This window comes from Gallinula chloropus, assembly GCF_964237585.1.
Source record: "Gallinula chloropus genome assembly, chromosome: 27".
Classification (NCBI taxonomy): Eukaryota; Metazoa; Chordata; class Aves; order Gruiformes; family Rallidae; genus Gallinula; species Gallinula chloropus.
The window spans coordinates 1,591,830-1,606,642 of NC_140112.1; the positions used below are offsets into that span (position 1 = coordinate 1,591,830).

The 14,813-nt window shown below is 46.7% G+C and overlaps 1 protein-coding gene across 1 annotated transcript in view; it reads left to right on the forward strand.

Moving 5' to 3' along the window:
• The window catches only part of PKP1 (plakophilin 1), a gene marked incomplete at both ends in the record, with an annotated part of 40,402 nt that overhangs the window by 8,869 nt on the left and 16,720 nt on the right, over positions 1-14,813 (forward strand). Inside the window, one exon of the mRNA XM_084275899.1 lies at positions 8,502-8,926. Coding sequence (XP_084132025.1) covers positions 8,502-8,926 — 425 coding nt within the window. The remainder of the gene's footprint in view (positions 1-8,501; positions 8,927-14,813) is intronic.

Sequence of the window (14,813 nt, forward strand, 5' to 3'; positions counted from 1 at the left end):
CTGATCTTCTTCCCAATCATTAGGACAGCTGGACAAACGCTAGGTAGTTAGAGATGCCACCAGCTACTGGAAATTGCAGTCCAGCAATGTTGGTGTTCTGGTGAAGAGCTTGCAAGATGAGTACAAAGATCAGGGTCTTCATTAGACACCATGAAGTACTGTGGACACAGCAGTTCAGTCACTTCTGGTTCACTATGGATTTATGCAGCTCATAGCTTTTCTCTGAAGGACTCTGCATCTTCTGGTCAGGGAAGGTTTTACCCAAACCTCAATGTCTACGAGCCTTTCATTCTAGAAATGTTTGGTTAAAGTCTTCAGGACCTGGGATACTGTAGGGAAAGGGACAGGGACTTGCTAAGGATTCACGGTAAAATTTGTCTTACCTAACTGTGTCTATCTGAAAATCAGCCATTTAGTCTTAACAAGTTGTCTAGACTCCTCCCATAAGCAACAAAGGGAGAGGTATGAGGAGGTGATTCATCTCCTGTATCTTGGAGATCTGTCAGGTCAGGATGAATCAGCCCCTCTGGATGCCTATCTCCTTCCACTGGTAGCTGGATTGGAGCAGTCACCCATCAGGTAGTCAACTGCAGTTAGGGGCGATGGGTCCCAAGTGCTATTGGCACATTGGAACATACAACCTCAAGCCTAAATATGCTTAACAAGCTTTAGAGACATCATACTCCCCAACCACACCAAGGAACCTCCTCCACTTTGCTGCCTAAAGAAAAATATTAAAGGTTTACACACATCCACGACCAGCCTCCAGCTTGGGTTAACCTTATCTTCTATCTACAGACACGTCTGAAGACTCTGCAGGTTCTAGGCATCTAGAAAAATGTGTCCTATTGGTAATTCCTGGATTGTAATGCATGGAAACAAAGAAAAAGCAAATATATCTTTGAAGATAAGATTGCTGGCCTTCTTTCCAGGTGGTGCTGGTGCTGGGAATGTTTCTGAGAAGTCCCAAAGTCCTTAGAGATGCACAGTCAAATTCAGACACAGAATTCAGGAAAATTACTTACTCTTACTACTGCTGGAGTTAGAAAGGTGTTAACAGGCATGTCCGTATTGCTGCCCCACAATGCCTGCACCTTAGACATGCACTGACTTAGGTGGTGACTAAATGATATTTAGACAGCAAGAAAGTATGATGTTTACTCTGTCTCACCCACAGCTCTTAAAAATGTTTATTCCTGATTTAGTCCTTTTGTCTGTTTTTGTGCCTTCTTGGAAATCTCAAGCTTTTTGCTTCTGAGTTTTCTTCTAAATCTTCAGATACTGATACTCAATCATTAGAGCAAAAGAAATGATTGATCTGGACAAAAAAAGGTCTCTCTGGATCAGTCCACACTTCTGACTTAAACCTTTGATTTACCCATTATTAGGAACTATTTGCCATTTATTCCTATTGTGGAGTGCCTTGTCCATAGCATCACTGTAACTAGCACTGCAAAGAGCCAGCTACCAGTGTAGATGACACTGGGATCTGTGGGACCACTCCAGAAACAGGCATGGCTTTCCACCTCTGAGCTGTCTGTAGCATTTCCTTGGTTCATGTGTTGGGTTGGATGAAGTCCCCAGTCCCATTTACACAATGACCATGGTGGGATGCAGTAACGGTGCATTATAGTGACTGGGAACCTCTCTGAGCTAGCTGATTTTTCAATCCAGGTGCTGTTGAGCCCAGAAGGCCCTTAGAGACATCTGTCACCCTACTGACAATGTGAGTTATGAGTGGCCACCACCTCCCAAAGCCATCCAGCTGAAAGAGTTGGCTACGCCGTGTCCTGATTTCAGGCATGAGCAGTGTCTGGGGTTCCACAGAGAAGACAGTGGTGACCATAGTTTTCACAGAGAAACCTGAGAGAGGGTTAAGTAAGCTAAACTGGGCACCCAGAGCAGTGCAGTCATGGCAGAAGTCTCTGCATGTGCTGCACTCTTGACTCAATACCGCCCAAAACATGGGAACTATTCAGCACTGGGCTCAAAGCCACAGTCACAGTCCTGTGGGCTGCAGTGAGTTCACCTCAACTGCAGGCACAGCTTTGGAGATGCACATCCCAAACACCAAGAGAAGGTAGTGTGAGGAGCCAGGATGTGTTCCTTGAGCATGCATCACTGAGCCTTAATTCCCACCTGCAGCAACCAGTGTCTTCTGGACTGGCAGGTCCAGCTGTCCTAGGGAGTTGGGGTGGGTTCCCAGGTCCCATGTCTATTCTGGCACTGTGAAGATGATGCAGTATCAGGTAAAGGTGCAGAAGCACACTTGACCTCCCTGTGCTGCTGCTACCACAAGAAGGAAACACACCAGCAGGAGGTGGATGTCATCTGCAGCGTGCATCCTCCCACTGCCCCAAACGAGGGGCACACGAGCCCTGAGTGTGCTGGGTAGGGAAGGAGGTGCATCTGTCTCCAGTGGGCGAGCAGATCATCATCCCCACAGAGCTGACCTCGGCCAGGGGTTTGTATGAAGTTACTGAGAGCAGCCCTGCTCCCAGACCAGTAATATTTGGTGTGTCTGATGCTGCTGCAACTAAAGCAGTTAACTGAGTTGGATCCTGCCATGTAACAACTGGGGACCAGTGGCCACCAGGCCAGCAGTGCTCACCAGAGCTTTGCTTGGGCACGACTGGTGGGGTCCTGGGCTCTGTCTCACACTGGTTTCTGTAGCAATTATGTCCGTTAGGATACTAATTAAAAGCAGGCACTTTGGTGATCCCTTTCTACTCCAGATTGTATGTAGATTCTTAAACAAATTTTCTCTGTGGGAGAAAGTTGCAGAGCTTTCTCTCCCCAGTGCATCACCTCTGTGAGAGGTGCTGGCCACGAGACATGCAGCCCAGAGCCCTGCAGACTGATGGGAATGGTTCCTGCTACCCCTGGCTGGCTTTGTCTCTGCAGACAAAAACTTCTCATCAGAAGTGGGAGCTTTTTTCCATAAGGATTTCAGGATAAAATTTGTCATTTGCTGTGATGACATGTTCAAGTTTAAAAAGTGGCAAAACAGAGTGGTTTTGGGAACCTTACCAATGAAAACAAGGACTGGTAGCCAGACTCAGGCCTCCCTGTGAGATTTTGCAAGACACTTTATGCTTTGGAGTAGCAAGTTGGAGGTTACCTTCCCTGGCCAGAACAAACTGAAGCATCAAAACTTCGAGCATCAGGTGCATAAAGGATGAGATGGGAAGGCAAACACAGAGGCAGCATCCATCAGAGGTGGGAAAGGGCATTTCAGAAATGGATAAACAAATGTATTTGCTGGTTTTGCAATTTTCTCCCTGCAACGGAGTGTGAGGCAGGCAGCAGCTAAAGCATTTCGCAAGCAGCATGAAGAGTTTTTCCCCACCCATCACTCAGGGTGGGACGCTGTCATGTTGCATTGCCAGTGCTTTGCCCTCCAGCCTGGGAGAAACCTGCTCCTGACGTGTTTATACGGAGTCCTTTACTTCTCTCTGTCTGCTGCTCTAGAAACAAACAAATTGCAAGGGAAAAAATTCGAGCCAGGTAATGAACTGATCGCGTCCTTAGATGCAGAAGTCAGAAACACCCAGTTATCTGGGAGGGCCTCCGACGTGGAAAGGCAGCGCTGAGATCCGAGCATGATTCCTAGGGCTGGTGTGCCTTGCTCAGTGCTTCTCCTTGTCTGGAAAGCTGGAGTAGGACAAGGACTTTCACTGTTAAACAAAAAGGTTTATGGAAGAAAAGGACAGAAGAGTCACTGGATCAGTGATTGGGAGCTCTTGGAAAGAGTCCAGTGGAGGACTACAAAGATTATTAGAGGCCTGGAGCATCTCCCCTACAAGGAAAGGCTGAGTGAGCTGGGGCTGTTCCGCCTTCAGAGGAGAGACTGAGAGGAGATCTGACCAATGGTTATCAATATCTGAAGGATAGGACACAGGGGGAAATGGGCAGCCTCTTCTCAGTGTCTGTGGGGACAGGACAAGGGGCAATGGCTGCAAGTTGGAGCACAGGAAGTTCCACACCAACATGGGGAAGGACTTTTCCCCAGTGAGGGTGAGGGAGCCCTGGGACAGGCTGCCCAGGGGGTGTGGAGTCTCCATCTCTGGAGAGATTCCAGCCCTGTCTGGATGCCGCCCTGTGCGACCTGTCTTAGGGACCCTGTTTTGGCAGGGGGTTGGACCTGATGAGCTCTGGAGGTCCCTTCCAACCCCTAAAAATTGACTTTGTCCCCAGCACCAGTTTCATTCCTGTTGAAATAAGAGGTTACTTATTTACCTGTCTCATGTGAGTGCTAGATATTCCAGTGGACATTCCTAAAATGATCCCATATTGCAGGCTGAGAACTGGTTGTTAGTTTAAAGGCAGGACTTTGCTGCTGCCTGTGAAGGAAAGCACTTTCTCCTTGGGCCTGATAAGAGTACCTGCACACTATCAGCACTCATCTTCACTGCCTTTCCTGCCCGTGCCTCCCCTCCTTGTTTTAATATGAATGAACGGCACCCAAGGCTTGGCCTCAAACATACAGGCTCCTTTCACAGCAGGGAGAAGTTCAGGCTGAAATTCAGGATGTCAATGTTGTCTGGCTGCACGTGTGCATCCTCCTGCATCCTTTGAGTGCAGGGGACTGCCAAAGTGTGATGGAGTCTGGCGGAAGGGAGAAAGTGACCAGGCTACTCCAACTTCTCCTGTCCTGTGGGGAGAGGTCTTGGTGACACCCCATGGTCTTCTAAACTGGTTTCCAGATCTTGCAGTGCAGAGGGAATCACAGATTTCTGTCTCCACCTTGCTTTGAGGGACTTCCTTGTCTTTTCCAGCATTTCTCTGCACTGGTACAGGGAGGAGGTGTAGACCTGGCCCACCTCCCCCATGCAAACACCCACAGGCAGTTGGCAGATGCAATTCAGGCTGTTAGGAAATCTGGGCGGTTTATGAGGTTTGAAGGCAAGAGATTGATGATTTCCTTTCACTAATGCTATTCTGCATAGGGAGAGCTCACTCTACACACATAATGGCATCAGCAAAAGCTATAAGATTGCTGTCAGGTGGCTCTTCAAACCACAGACTATGTAATAGCATCACCTTCACCTTCAGAGATGTCATCTCTTCTCCAGACAGCAGAGTGCCTAATGTCTACCTTGCTGTGCATCCTATCTCACTGATCGCTGCATCCAGCGAAGAGATAACAACAGGGGCAGCTCCATTCCCTCCACCAGTGAAGGTCTCTGATTTAGTTTGGTGAACATCTGAAATGGGGACACAGTTTTTAGTCTGAGAAAGGTGCTCTTAAGGCATGGACACGGCACTTTGCCAAGACAGAGAAGTGGTCAGGTCAGCTGTGTCTGGGCAAAGATTCATTGAGACTATCTGGCAAGCAGGGCTGAAATCCACTGAAGCTGGCAGGAGAGTCCTCATCGATTTGGAGGCTTTGGATCAGGCTCCTGCTGCAGAGAGGAATCCTGAGATACCAATTAGGTCCCTGCCACTTGAAAGAGATTAAAATGGGCTCAGCCAAGCATCTGGTAGAATCAGCAATAAAAGTCATGCACTGACTTTGGTAATGAGCTTCACATCACACGGGAACTATTTTCCCATGAGTTTGCAAAAGGCTTCCCCGCCCTTCCAGGACCTGCACGGACTTGCTGCTCAGGGCTCCCTGTGTTGCAGAAAGGTGTCTTTCCACACAGGCAGTCGATTTGCTTCACCTTTCTCAGGGCTGGCAAGAAAGAGGACAATGCTATATGCCACTATAAAGCACAGGAGGAAATACAGAATTGATAATTCTCCATCTATAAACAGACACGCTCACACCTTCTCTTGCCCATGCTGCTGGCGGGGATCCCCGTGTGAGCACACTGCAGAGCAAACAATGGCTTGAGATAAATAACAAGTTAGCTCTTCCATGGTTAGTTGAATTGGTTTCAGCAAATGCCCAGGGGCTCCACAGCTCTGCCAAGCCTCTGACAGCTACAAAATAATCCCAGTTTACACTGACTCATAAAGAAAAACGCCAGGGCTCACATCTAGCAAGCTGCTGCTCTGTCCTCCAGCCAGCCATGGCCAGAGGCAAAGCCTGGGAGTGGGTCCCTGCTCCACTGAGCAGGTAGAGTCTACCCTGCACCTTCCTACAGCAGTCTTGTTCCATCCTCACTATCCAGAGGGTGTCTGAACCCATGAAAAGGAAGGAAAATTGAGGGGGATGCCACCCTTAGAGGGACATATGCGTCCACACTGGGGTGGACTTCATGAAAGGTCACTTTGGTGTGGCTGTGTGTAAGCTGCATCCAAAGCAAAACCAGGATGGAGGGAACTCTGTGCATGGCCACCCTGGAAATTTCAGTGGGCTTGCCCCACTGTCAGGGGAGCCCCTGAGACTCATCGCTCTCCCCCATGTGCCTTGTCCTTGCTCTTCTTATCGCATGCAAATTCTTCTCCCAAATCCCTGGGAGCTCAGCACTGTGCACCAAACCTGTTACCTGCTGTGCTGCAGTACTAACAGGTTTTTTGGTGTCCTCTGGAGTAAATACAAAGAGAATTTGCTGCCCTTTTCTTCCCTTCAAGCAATTCACCTGCTGAGATGCAAACCTGCAGAATGAAAGTATGAAAACTGCTTCAGACTGGTGCTCAAATGACAGACCAACCCAGGTGTTGGCATGGCTGGACTAAAGGCTTTCTTGCCTGCTTTTAAGAGTTTTTGGCTGTTACCTGTACAGCTCTCTGGGACACCATAGAGAGGATTCACTGCATTCCTGAAGTTCAGTTTGTCAATGGAAATATTTAGCTTAATTAATTAACATAATGACAATTCTGCAGAGTGTTGGAGACTGGAATGATGCTGAGTGTGCTCAGGGCTGGGATGGAGTGGGGCAGAGCAGCGGGACTCAGGGTGAGTCTGCAGAGGATACCAGTTTCTCTGTCATGTGTTCTTAGGTTGGGAAATACTGATTGTTTTTCAGTTGCATGGACTATTGCACCAGGCACGGGCTTTTCACACCTTGTGCCTTGAACCTCCGTGGAAATAATTAGGAGGCAACATTGACTTTAGTGTCCCAGACCAAGGACTCAAAGAATCCTTGGGTGGCTTTTGCAGAATCATAGAATGGTTGTGGTTGGAAAAGACCTTCAAGATCATCAAGTCCAACCATCTATCCAGCCCTACTTTGTCCAACACTAGACCATGACACCAAGTACATCTACTCTTCCTTTAAACCCCTCCAGGGATAGTGACTCAACCACCTCCTCCCTGGGCAGCCTGTTCCAATATCTGACAACCCTTTCAGTAAAGAAACTTTTCCTAATACCCAACATTTAAGAGTGTTTCCTCTTGTCCTATCACCACGGAGAAGAGACCAACCCTCCCATCACTACAGCCACCTTTTAGGTACTTGTAGAAAGCTATCAGGTCTCCCTTCAGTCTCCTTTCCTCTAGACTAAAGGAGGCATCCAAAGTACCACTGCTCAAAGTTCAATGAGAAAAAAACCTTGGCCCAACAAGAGACCACAGATGAGCTTTCCCAAGATCTTGATGTCTTTTTGCTGTAAGCCTTGGAGATCTGCTTGCCAGTGTGCTGAGGGGGATGCAGTGAGAAATCTCAGTATCCTGGGGAAAACTGCACTAAAATAGCTTTATTTATGTGCCTTTCTGGAGAACACACCTCAGTGACTTGTCTCTCAGTTGCATACAACCCTGCAGGCTTCCAGGTGCCAGCACTGACATCCAGAAGGCTTAATGTTGCAAAAGAATATTGGCTTCAATCCTGACATAGTTGGGCAGTTCCCTCCAGTGGGGAGGACTTTTAGTGAAGAGGTGAAGACGTTTTGAACTGACAGCAGGCCAGCTAAAGCAATTTTTTAGTTTGATGAATTGCAGTTGGGGTTTTGTACTGCCTTTTATTCTTTTTTCCCCCTCTCTTTGTCATCTCAATTGTTCCATATCCCCCATTGTTCTCAGAACATCCCATTATATGAGCTGATACAACACACCTTGTAACTCATAAGCAGATGATACTCATTGTCTCCACTTGTTTCTTGGCACGATGAGACTCAAGAATCCCTTGTCACTGATTTTTCACTCCCTTTACTCCCTTCCTAAGGGACTTATAGATGGAAGGCGAACAAAATAGCATGAGGAAATTAAAACTGTGTCCAGGCAGTGCTAGAAGGTCACAGTGGGGCATCATTCTCCAGGATGGCACGAGAAGGGATATGAGCTCCTTTAATTACAGGTTGGGTTAGACCCCATGTGTTGGGAATAATTCATTTTCTGTAGTGAGAGAGTCACGTTTGAGCTTTCAGTTCTGTTTCCAAGCTCCCAGATGTCATATTCTGACCACCAAATGCCCCTAGTTTCAAGGGAGCATTTGGCACCTTTGTGAGGGTTGCAAGGTGGGCTAAACTCCCATAAATTTGGGGCCACAAAAATACCTGAGATATAAAGAAACTTGATAGCTGTGACACCCACGCAGGAGTCAGCTAGGCAAAGTCAATCTGCACCTCAACCCTCTCCTAATTCTTCTGCCTCCTCTTTTCTCATTGACCAGCTGTACAACGGGACCCTGAAGCGGGACGTGGAGAACAGGCGCTACAGCTCGTACAGCCAGATGGAGGGCTGGGGCAGCAAGCACTACAGCAAGGCTGTCTGCAGCCCTGCCAGGGCGGGCAGCGACTACTGCTTTGTGCAGAACATCAAGAGCAGCCGGAGCGAGCCTGACCTCTACTGTGAACCGCCCCGGGGCACGCTGAGGAAGAGTCAGGTGGGGGGCCGGGCAGAGCACAAGACAACCTTGAACCGCCAGAGCATCTACAGCAGCTGCAGCACCCAGCAAGGAACTACCAGGACAAGTAAAAAAATGCCAGCACGGGCCCTCTCCTGCCCTTCAAGCAACAAGCCTGACGTGGTTTATGCCCAGCCTGTGATGAGCTGCAAGCAGGACATGGTTTATGGACAGGCTCAATCCAGCTCCAAGTAAGTCTGATGCAGTGGGCTGAATCTAAGTAAATGTAGACATCTGCTGTGGAGGTCTGTCCATCTGAGCTAGTCACCTGAGCTGCTCCATAGCCACTAGAGATCTGCTCCCCAGTTGCACACCATGCTTAATCGCATCCTGCAGTAGGGTCTAAAGTGGGTCAGATGAGTCACACTCTTAAAGGGCTTATTTATTTTCGTGGGCTATAGAAGGAAACCAATGTGATTGTCTCAGTGTAAATATCTCTGCTGTAGCTGTGTGATGTTGGGCAACATGATCCCCCAGTCTTTGTGGTGGTATTAGCTGAACCTACTTTGCAAGATGAGGGTGGAGAGGTGAAGAGCGGGAAGGCTGATGCACAGTTTGGGTGACTCTCCTGGCTGTCACACTGCTCTGATTTGGCAAAAAAATAAACTAAAAAAATCCCAAATGACTTTGAAGGAACTGGTTCCTGAGGGTCTGACTCAAAGAACATGCTGAGTGGTCATATTTACCCCTCAGTCTTTCACTCTGTCCTTTCCTTCATTCTCCCAAAAAATTTTATTCAGATTCCAGAAAAACTTGATTCAGAAATTGAAAGAAGTAGTTTAATTGGAATAATTTACCTAGTCAGGAAAGAGGAGGGAATGGAAGCTCTATAATTCCTTCCTGTCCAGAGCATCCAATCTCATCTGGGTTAGGAATTCTGCAAGGGTGGAGGATGATCATCTCTCAGTTATCATCAGGTCCGTCCTTGTAAATGTTGCCTACAACAATAGATCATGTAAAATACTCCAGTGAGCTCAGATACTCTCAAGCTGATATATCTGTGCAAAGCAAGAGAGTTCTCACAAAAAAAAAACCCAATCCAACCCTGGTAGGGTTTTGATGGCATTTCAATGATTTTGATTTAAAGCTGAATGTCGATTTCCAGATTTCTCTAATTATCTGCTCAGCCTCCCTTGTTACATATTGTGTAGGAGATGTGTATCCCAGAGCATGTATGCTGAGAAATGCCACTTGCCTGTTAGCATATTGTCATGAAACCTTGACTTCCATGTGCCTAATTACTTCATTTTAACACATGCAAATTTAGCCCAGGCCAACCTGGAGCACTGGTGGCATTGGCTTGCTACTCTCAGAGGCTTTGTCATTCCTCTGGAATGGGAAATAGGGATGTTACATAAACTGAAAGTAACTGATTCCAAGCAACTTCTGACTAAAGACCATCAAAGTGTAGTGGGTGGGACTGACACTGGTTTCTGCCTGGGGAAGATGTTGCTTTTGTGAAGTTAGTCCCAAGCAGGCAGGTTGTCTCCAAAGTGAGCCCTGCTCTGCACTGTACAGTGCTCACTCTTGGTCACTACTTTGGAAAGGTCACTTGAAGAATAATGCCACTTTCTGAAAAGGGGGAGGACTGCTGTTGTGAGAGGAATACTCTCCAGTGCTGTATGCCCTTTGGTTAGGGAGTGGCTCCATTTATATACTTCTCCTGGCTTGGGGCATGGTTCATCTGGCAGAACTGGTTCCTGTGTGGAAATGATGAGGCTTCAAGTTGTAGGCTCAGCTGGGGCTGTGTCCCCTGAGTAAATCTGATTTGGCTGGGGTGCAGCCCCCTGCTACCCCTGAAACTCTCTGCACTGTGTACAGGTGTTTCTACTCTTGCCTCAAAGTAAATGAAGTTGACAGCAGTTGTCCTTTTAGTTTTGGAAGCATATTGTGGAGTTTTCCTCTTTGAAACAATTACTCACTTGGAAGTCCATTAACCACATAAAGTATCTGGCAGGTTGCTGTTAGTCTTGGTCTGGAAAGTGCTGACGTTGGGGGAAGGGGCTTCCAAATACAGGTTAAGACCACGTCTGGGCTGTCTTTTCCATGTAGGACTGTTTCTGGTTGTGGGATTCTGCACTTGGGAGAGTTTGATCTTCATTTGGGTAGCCTGATCTTTGGGTAGAGAGAGGTTTTCTTGTAGGCATCCCATTATTAACCTCTGCATGCAGGAAGAAGGGTTAGCAGGTAATAGCTGCTGATAGTTCCCTGTTTGGGGCTCTGTTCTTTCTATTCCAAACTACTGAGTGTGCAAGGACTGTCAAACTAGGTGTGCTGAAGAGTCCCTGCACATTTGGTTAGAAAATTATTTCACTTTGGGAACTGTTCTTGATTGTGTGATTGCTTCACTTCACTGATCTGCCTTTGGCTGTGTAAGATGTGGAAGAGCAAGATGTAGAAGAGCTGTCTCTGATAACTGTCTCAGAAGAGTCCTTCCTCTTACAGAAGGAACTCTACTAGATGAGAGCACCTTTCCTCCAACTAGCTGAGGAATAGTTGACCACTAAATGGTGGGGTTTTTTTAAAAATAATTATCTGATTCTATGATAATCCAAGCCATGTTGTAGGGTTCACACACTGGTCCTGGTATCTAAGTCTTGCACTGTTCATTCAGACCAGAATGCTAAACACTTCTGACTTACATTGAGAGATCTCCTCCTCCTGAAGTATCGTCCCTTCCACCATCCCTCCTGCCATTATGAGCCTGCCTTGGTGAGCAGAGAGACTTTCTGATGTCCTTTCCAGACATACATCTCTATAACCACTCAGGGGCTTAAGCCTTTGTGAGCATTATGTCATATCTGGAACAACATTTCCAAGCTCAGTGTATCTGTCCTCAGCAGAAGTTCATGGATTATTCTGGTGGCTTCTGCCCAAAGTTGGTTCTCAGTGAGCACCACTCACATTTTGGCATGATACACCCCTCTGGAGTGAGTCCTTCCACTTGACAGGGCTGGAGGGACTCTTCTTGATGTCCAGGGTTCACACTTCTCCCTGGAAACCTCTTTTTTGGGGGGCTCTCATGCATCCCACAAATCTACAGCCTTTCATCCTGGAAACTGGCAGCAGCAGTGGTTTCAACAGCTGGTGAAGACTGGGTGTATTTTCCTGCTTTTAACCATTTCCTCCAATGAGTGGTACTTGCAACATGCTCCAAGACAGTGTGTCATCCTGACCTAGTCTGCTTGTAGCTAAACAACATGTTGCAATTCAGCTCCCACCAGCTGGCATTGTGTTAGTTCTGCTTGCAGACATGTTGTGTGTAGAGCTTCAGGTACCACATGCACACAGGACTGACAGCCCAGGTCCAGGCTAGATTGTGATATGTGGTGGTTTTGGCTCTGTGAGTGTCTGTGCAGCAGTCAGCTGGTTGCATGCATATCACTTCTTTAGGAGATGCCTACATCTGGGCTGGGTCCCTCTCTTGCCCCTGCAGAGATGCAGCCGGTGGCCAATGGAGCTGAAATCTGAGGTAGGTCAGTTAGCCCCTAACAAAGCCAGTGTCTCTTGGTTGACTTCAGAGGAAACCCAGGTGTCTGAGTTGGAGATGTTGCTGAGAGGCTGGTCTATTCTCACCTCCTGTGAAGGAATCAGGGTATTCACTTTTGTGAAGAGGAAGGGGTGACCTGGGGTGTCTACAGACATTCCCCAGTTTAAGGGTTGCTGGTACAGATCAGGAGCCATTAATGGACACCTACAGTATGTGCTGTCTTCTGTAATAATTATTATGGAATACTTTTATAAGCTCTTAATATTTTAAGTTCTGCATGAACTTAACATAGTCTCATTTTAAGATGTATATGCATTTCCCTTTGGTATTCTCTGTACAGGGGAGAAAGAGCCTAAAACACCTCATTAGAGGTGATGTGAAATTATGTCATATTTAGGTGCTACTCTGTTAAAGCCTGTAATACCCTGGCTGGTGGCTATGGAGGAGGCAGCAAAGGCTGGAGCAACCCTTTGGATTTTCCATATGGTCATATTTGTCCATGGGACACTTGCTTGACCCCAGCCAAGCTGCAGCAACCTCTTTGAGCTGTGGCTAAAGTTCAGGGACACAAAGTGTAGCTATTCATATATTTGCATATTCAGGATAGTGTCCTGCAGCTATTCAGTCCTAGGCAGGATCTCAGTCTCTCTGGAAGTGTTATAAATAGTGAAAACATTAAAAAGCTACTGAAAGGATCAGAAAAAAGTACTGAGGGTGTTTTCTGATAGATCTCCTCTTGTTTGGGATAAACCAAAGGAGATCAGTATGAAAACACACTCCAATTCTTCAAGGCTGTGCCACACAATGAGAGCAGAAGCACATACAGAGAATGGCACCATTGCTTTGTTTTGTTCTTATTTGGGATCAACTGTCTCTGAAAATTAATAGTTCACCATGCTGGCCCCTTGTGATGTGAGCCTGTTGGCACTGTGTGTTTGCATCTAAAACAATTGTCTTGGAGATGAGTGTGATGATATCCTGTCAGGGTACATATCACACGTTGCACATGGTGAGGATCCCCTCTATCTGTGCCCATCTTCTCTGGTATCTACCCACCAAGAAAAGCCTGAGGGGAAGCTCCAGCTGAGCTTTCAGTGACACCAAAACCTTGGTAGAGCATACCATGGGTAGCCATGGCTTCTTGCCATGAAGATAGCTGTTGGGTTTGTTCTGGTGTTGCCTGTCTCTGGAAGGCTTGGATATGCTAGACACTGTTTTGTGTGTCTTCACTCTGATCTTATTGGTGAACAATGGAATTTGTCAGTTTTCTGTCTTCCTCCCCTTCTGGGACAGTGGCCTTAACAGTGGGATGGAGACTTAGATCTGTTTAACACAAACCAATCTGCTCATAGGAAGCAAACCAAAGACATTAGTACCAAGTGAGGGAACTGACCTTTCTGTGATACTGATCCTCTTAAGTATTTGTTTCCCTTCCTCACCTGAATCTGATCAACTAATTTGCCTCCTGTTGAATCATTTCTAATTGAGGTCTCTCCCTATTCTCATTGCTTCTTTCTTGTGGAAGAAGAACAACCTTTGGAGCTGTTCCTACCACATTGGCTCAGGTTGGTGATGGCCACAGTCCAAGAATTTGTCTTGGAGCAGGCTGTTGTTCTGGCACTGTAGTTCTGGTTAGGAACATCCCTGACTGGCAGATGAACAATCTCCCATTAGAGCAGGCTTTGCCAGGGTGATTGTATTCTCAGCTAGGAGAAATCACTGCTGCTTCTTGAGCGGCATGACCAAGCCTGGCTGCTCACCCCAGTGAACTTCTGTTGGTGAGCCAGCAGGTTAACAGAACCTTCTCTGTCTTTGCCTGCACAGATCTGGACCTGGATGTCTAATTTTTCTCTGCTGAAGGAAGGTTTGGCACTTGTATTGAGTGAATGTGTAGAAAATTGCCTTCCTTGAGTAACTGGACCAAGTGAACATCCTTCTTTCTCATAAAAAAATGCACCTCATTGAGAGGTCTTCTCAAATTGGCAAATTAGGGAAAAAATATTCCTTTGATGTTGCATGGCCACTGACCTGGTATGTTTATTAGTATGTTTGGTCCCTATACTGCCAGCCCAGGTCTGAATTCTCAACTGAGAAGTCCCTCTGGCGCTACTCATGTACTCAGTGTTGGCTCCATTGGTGTCTCAGTTCTATTGTGTGTCTTGAGAGCATGAAAAAACCCACAGTGTCCTGAAACCAAACCAAAGACTTCTGAGGTTCCATAGTTCCTAATTCAAACTCTCCAGTCTTGTGTTTCCTTTCCTTCTAAGTGTAATGGAAGTTTCTTGGAGCCAAGTTTTGATAGAGGTTCAAACTGATGAAAAATTACATGATGAAGTGATGTTTTATTTTTAGTGTAGAGATAAAAGTGGAAGGAGGTTTATCTAACCTTAGACATTGAATGCTTAGGGTCCAATCCAAGACAGTTGTCTATCATTCCTATATACCAGCAGAGGTATCTCCAGAGGGCAGGGCTTCATGTCTTAGGAAAACTGCATAAGACACAAAGGCAAGCTGTTAATTGGAAGCACTTATTTCCCTCCATTGACTACACAGGTGCTTAAATGAGTAATTTAAACTGGGTGCAACTT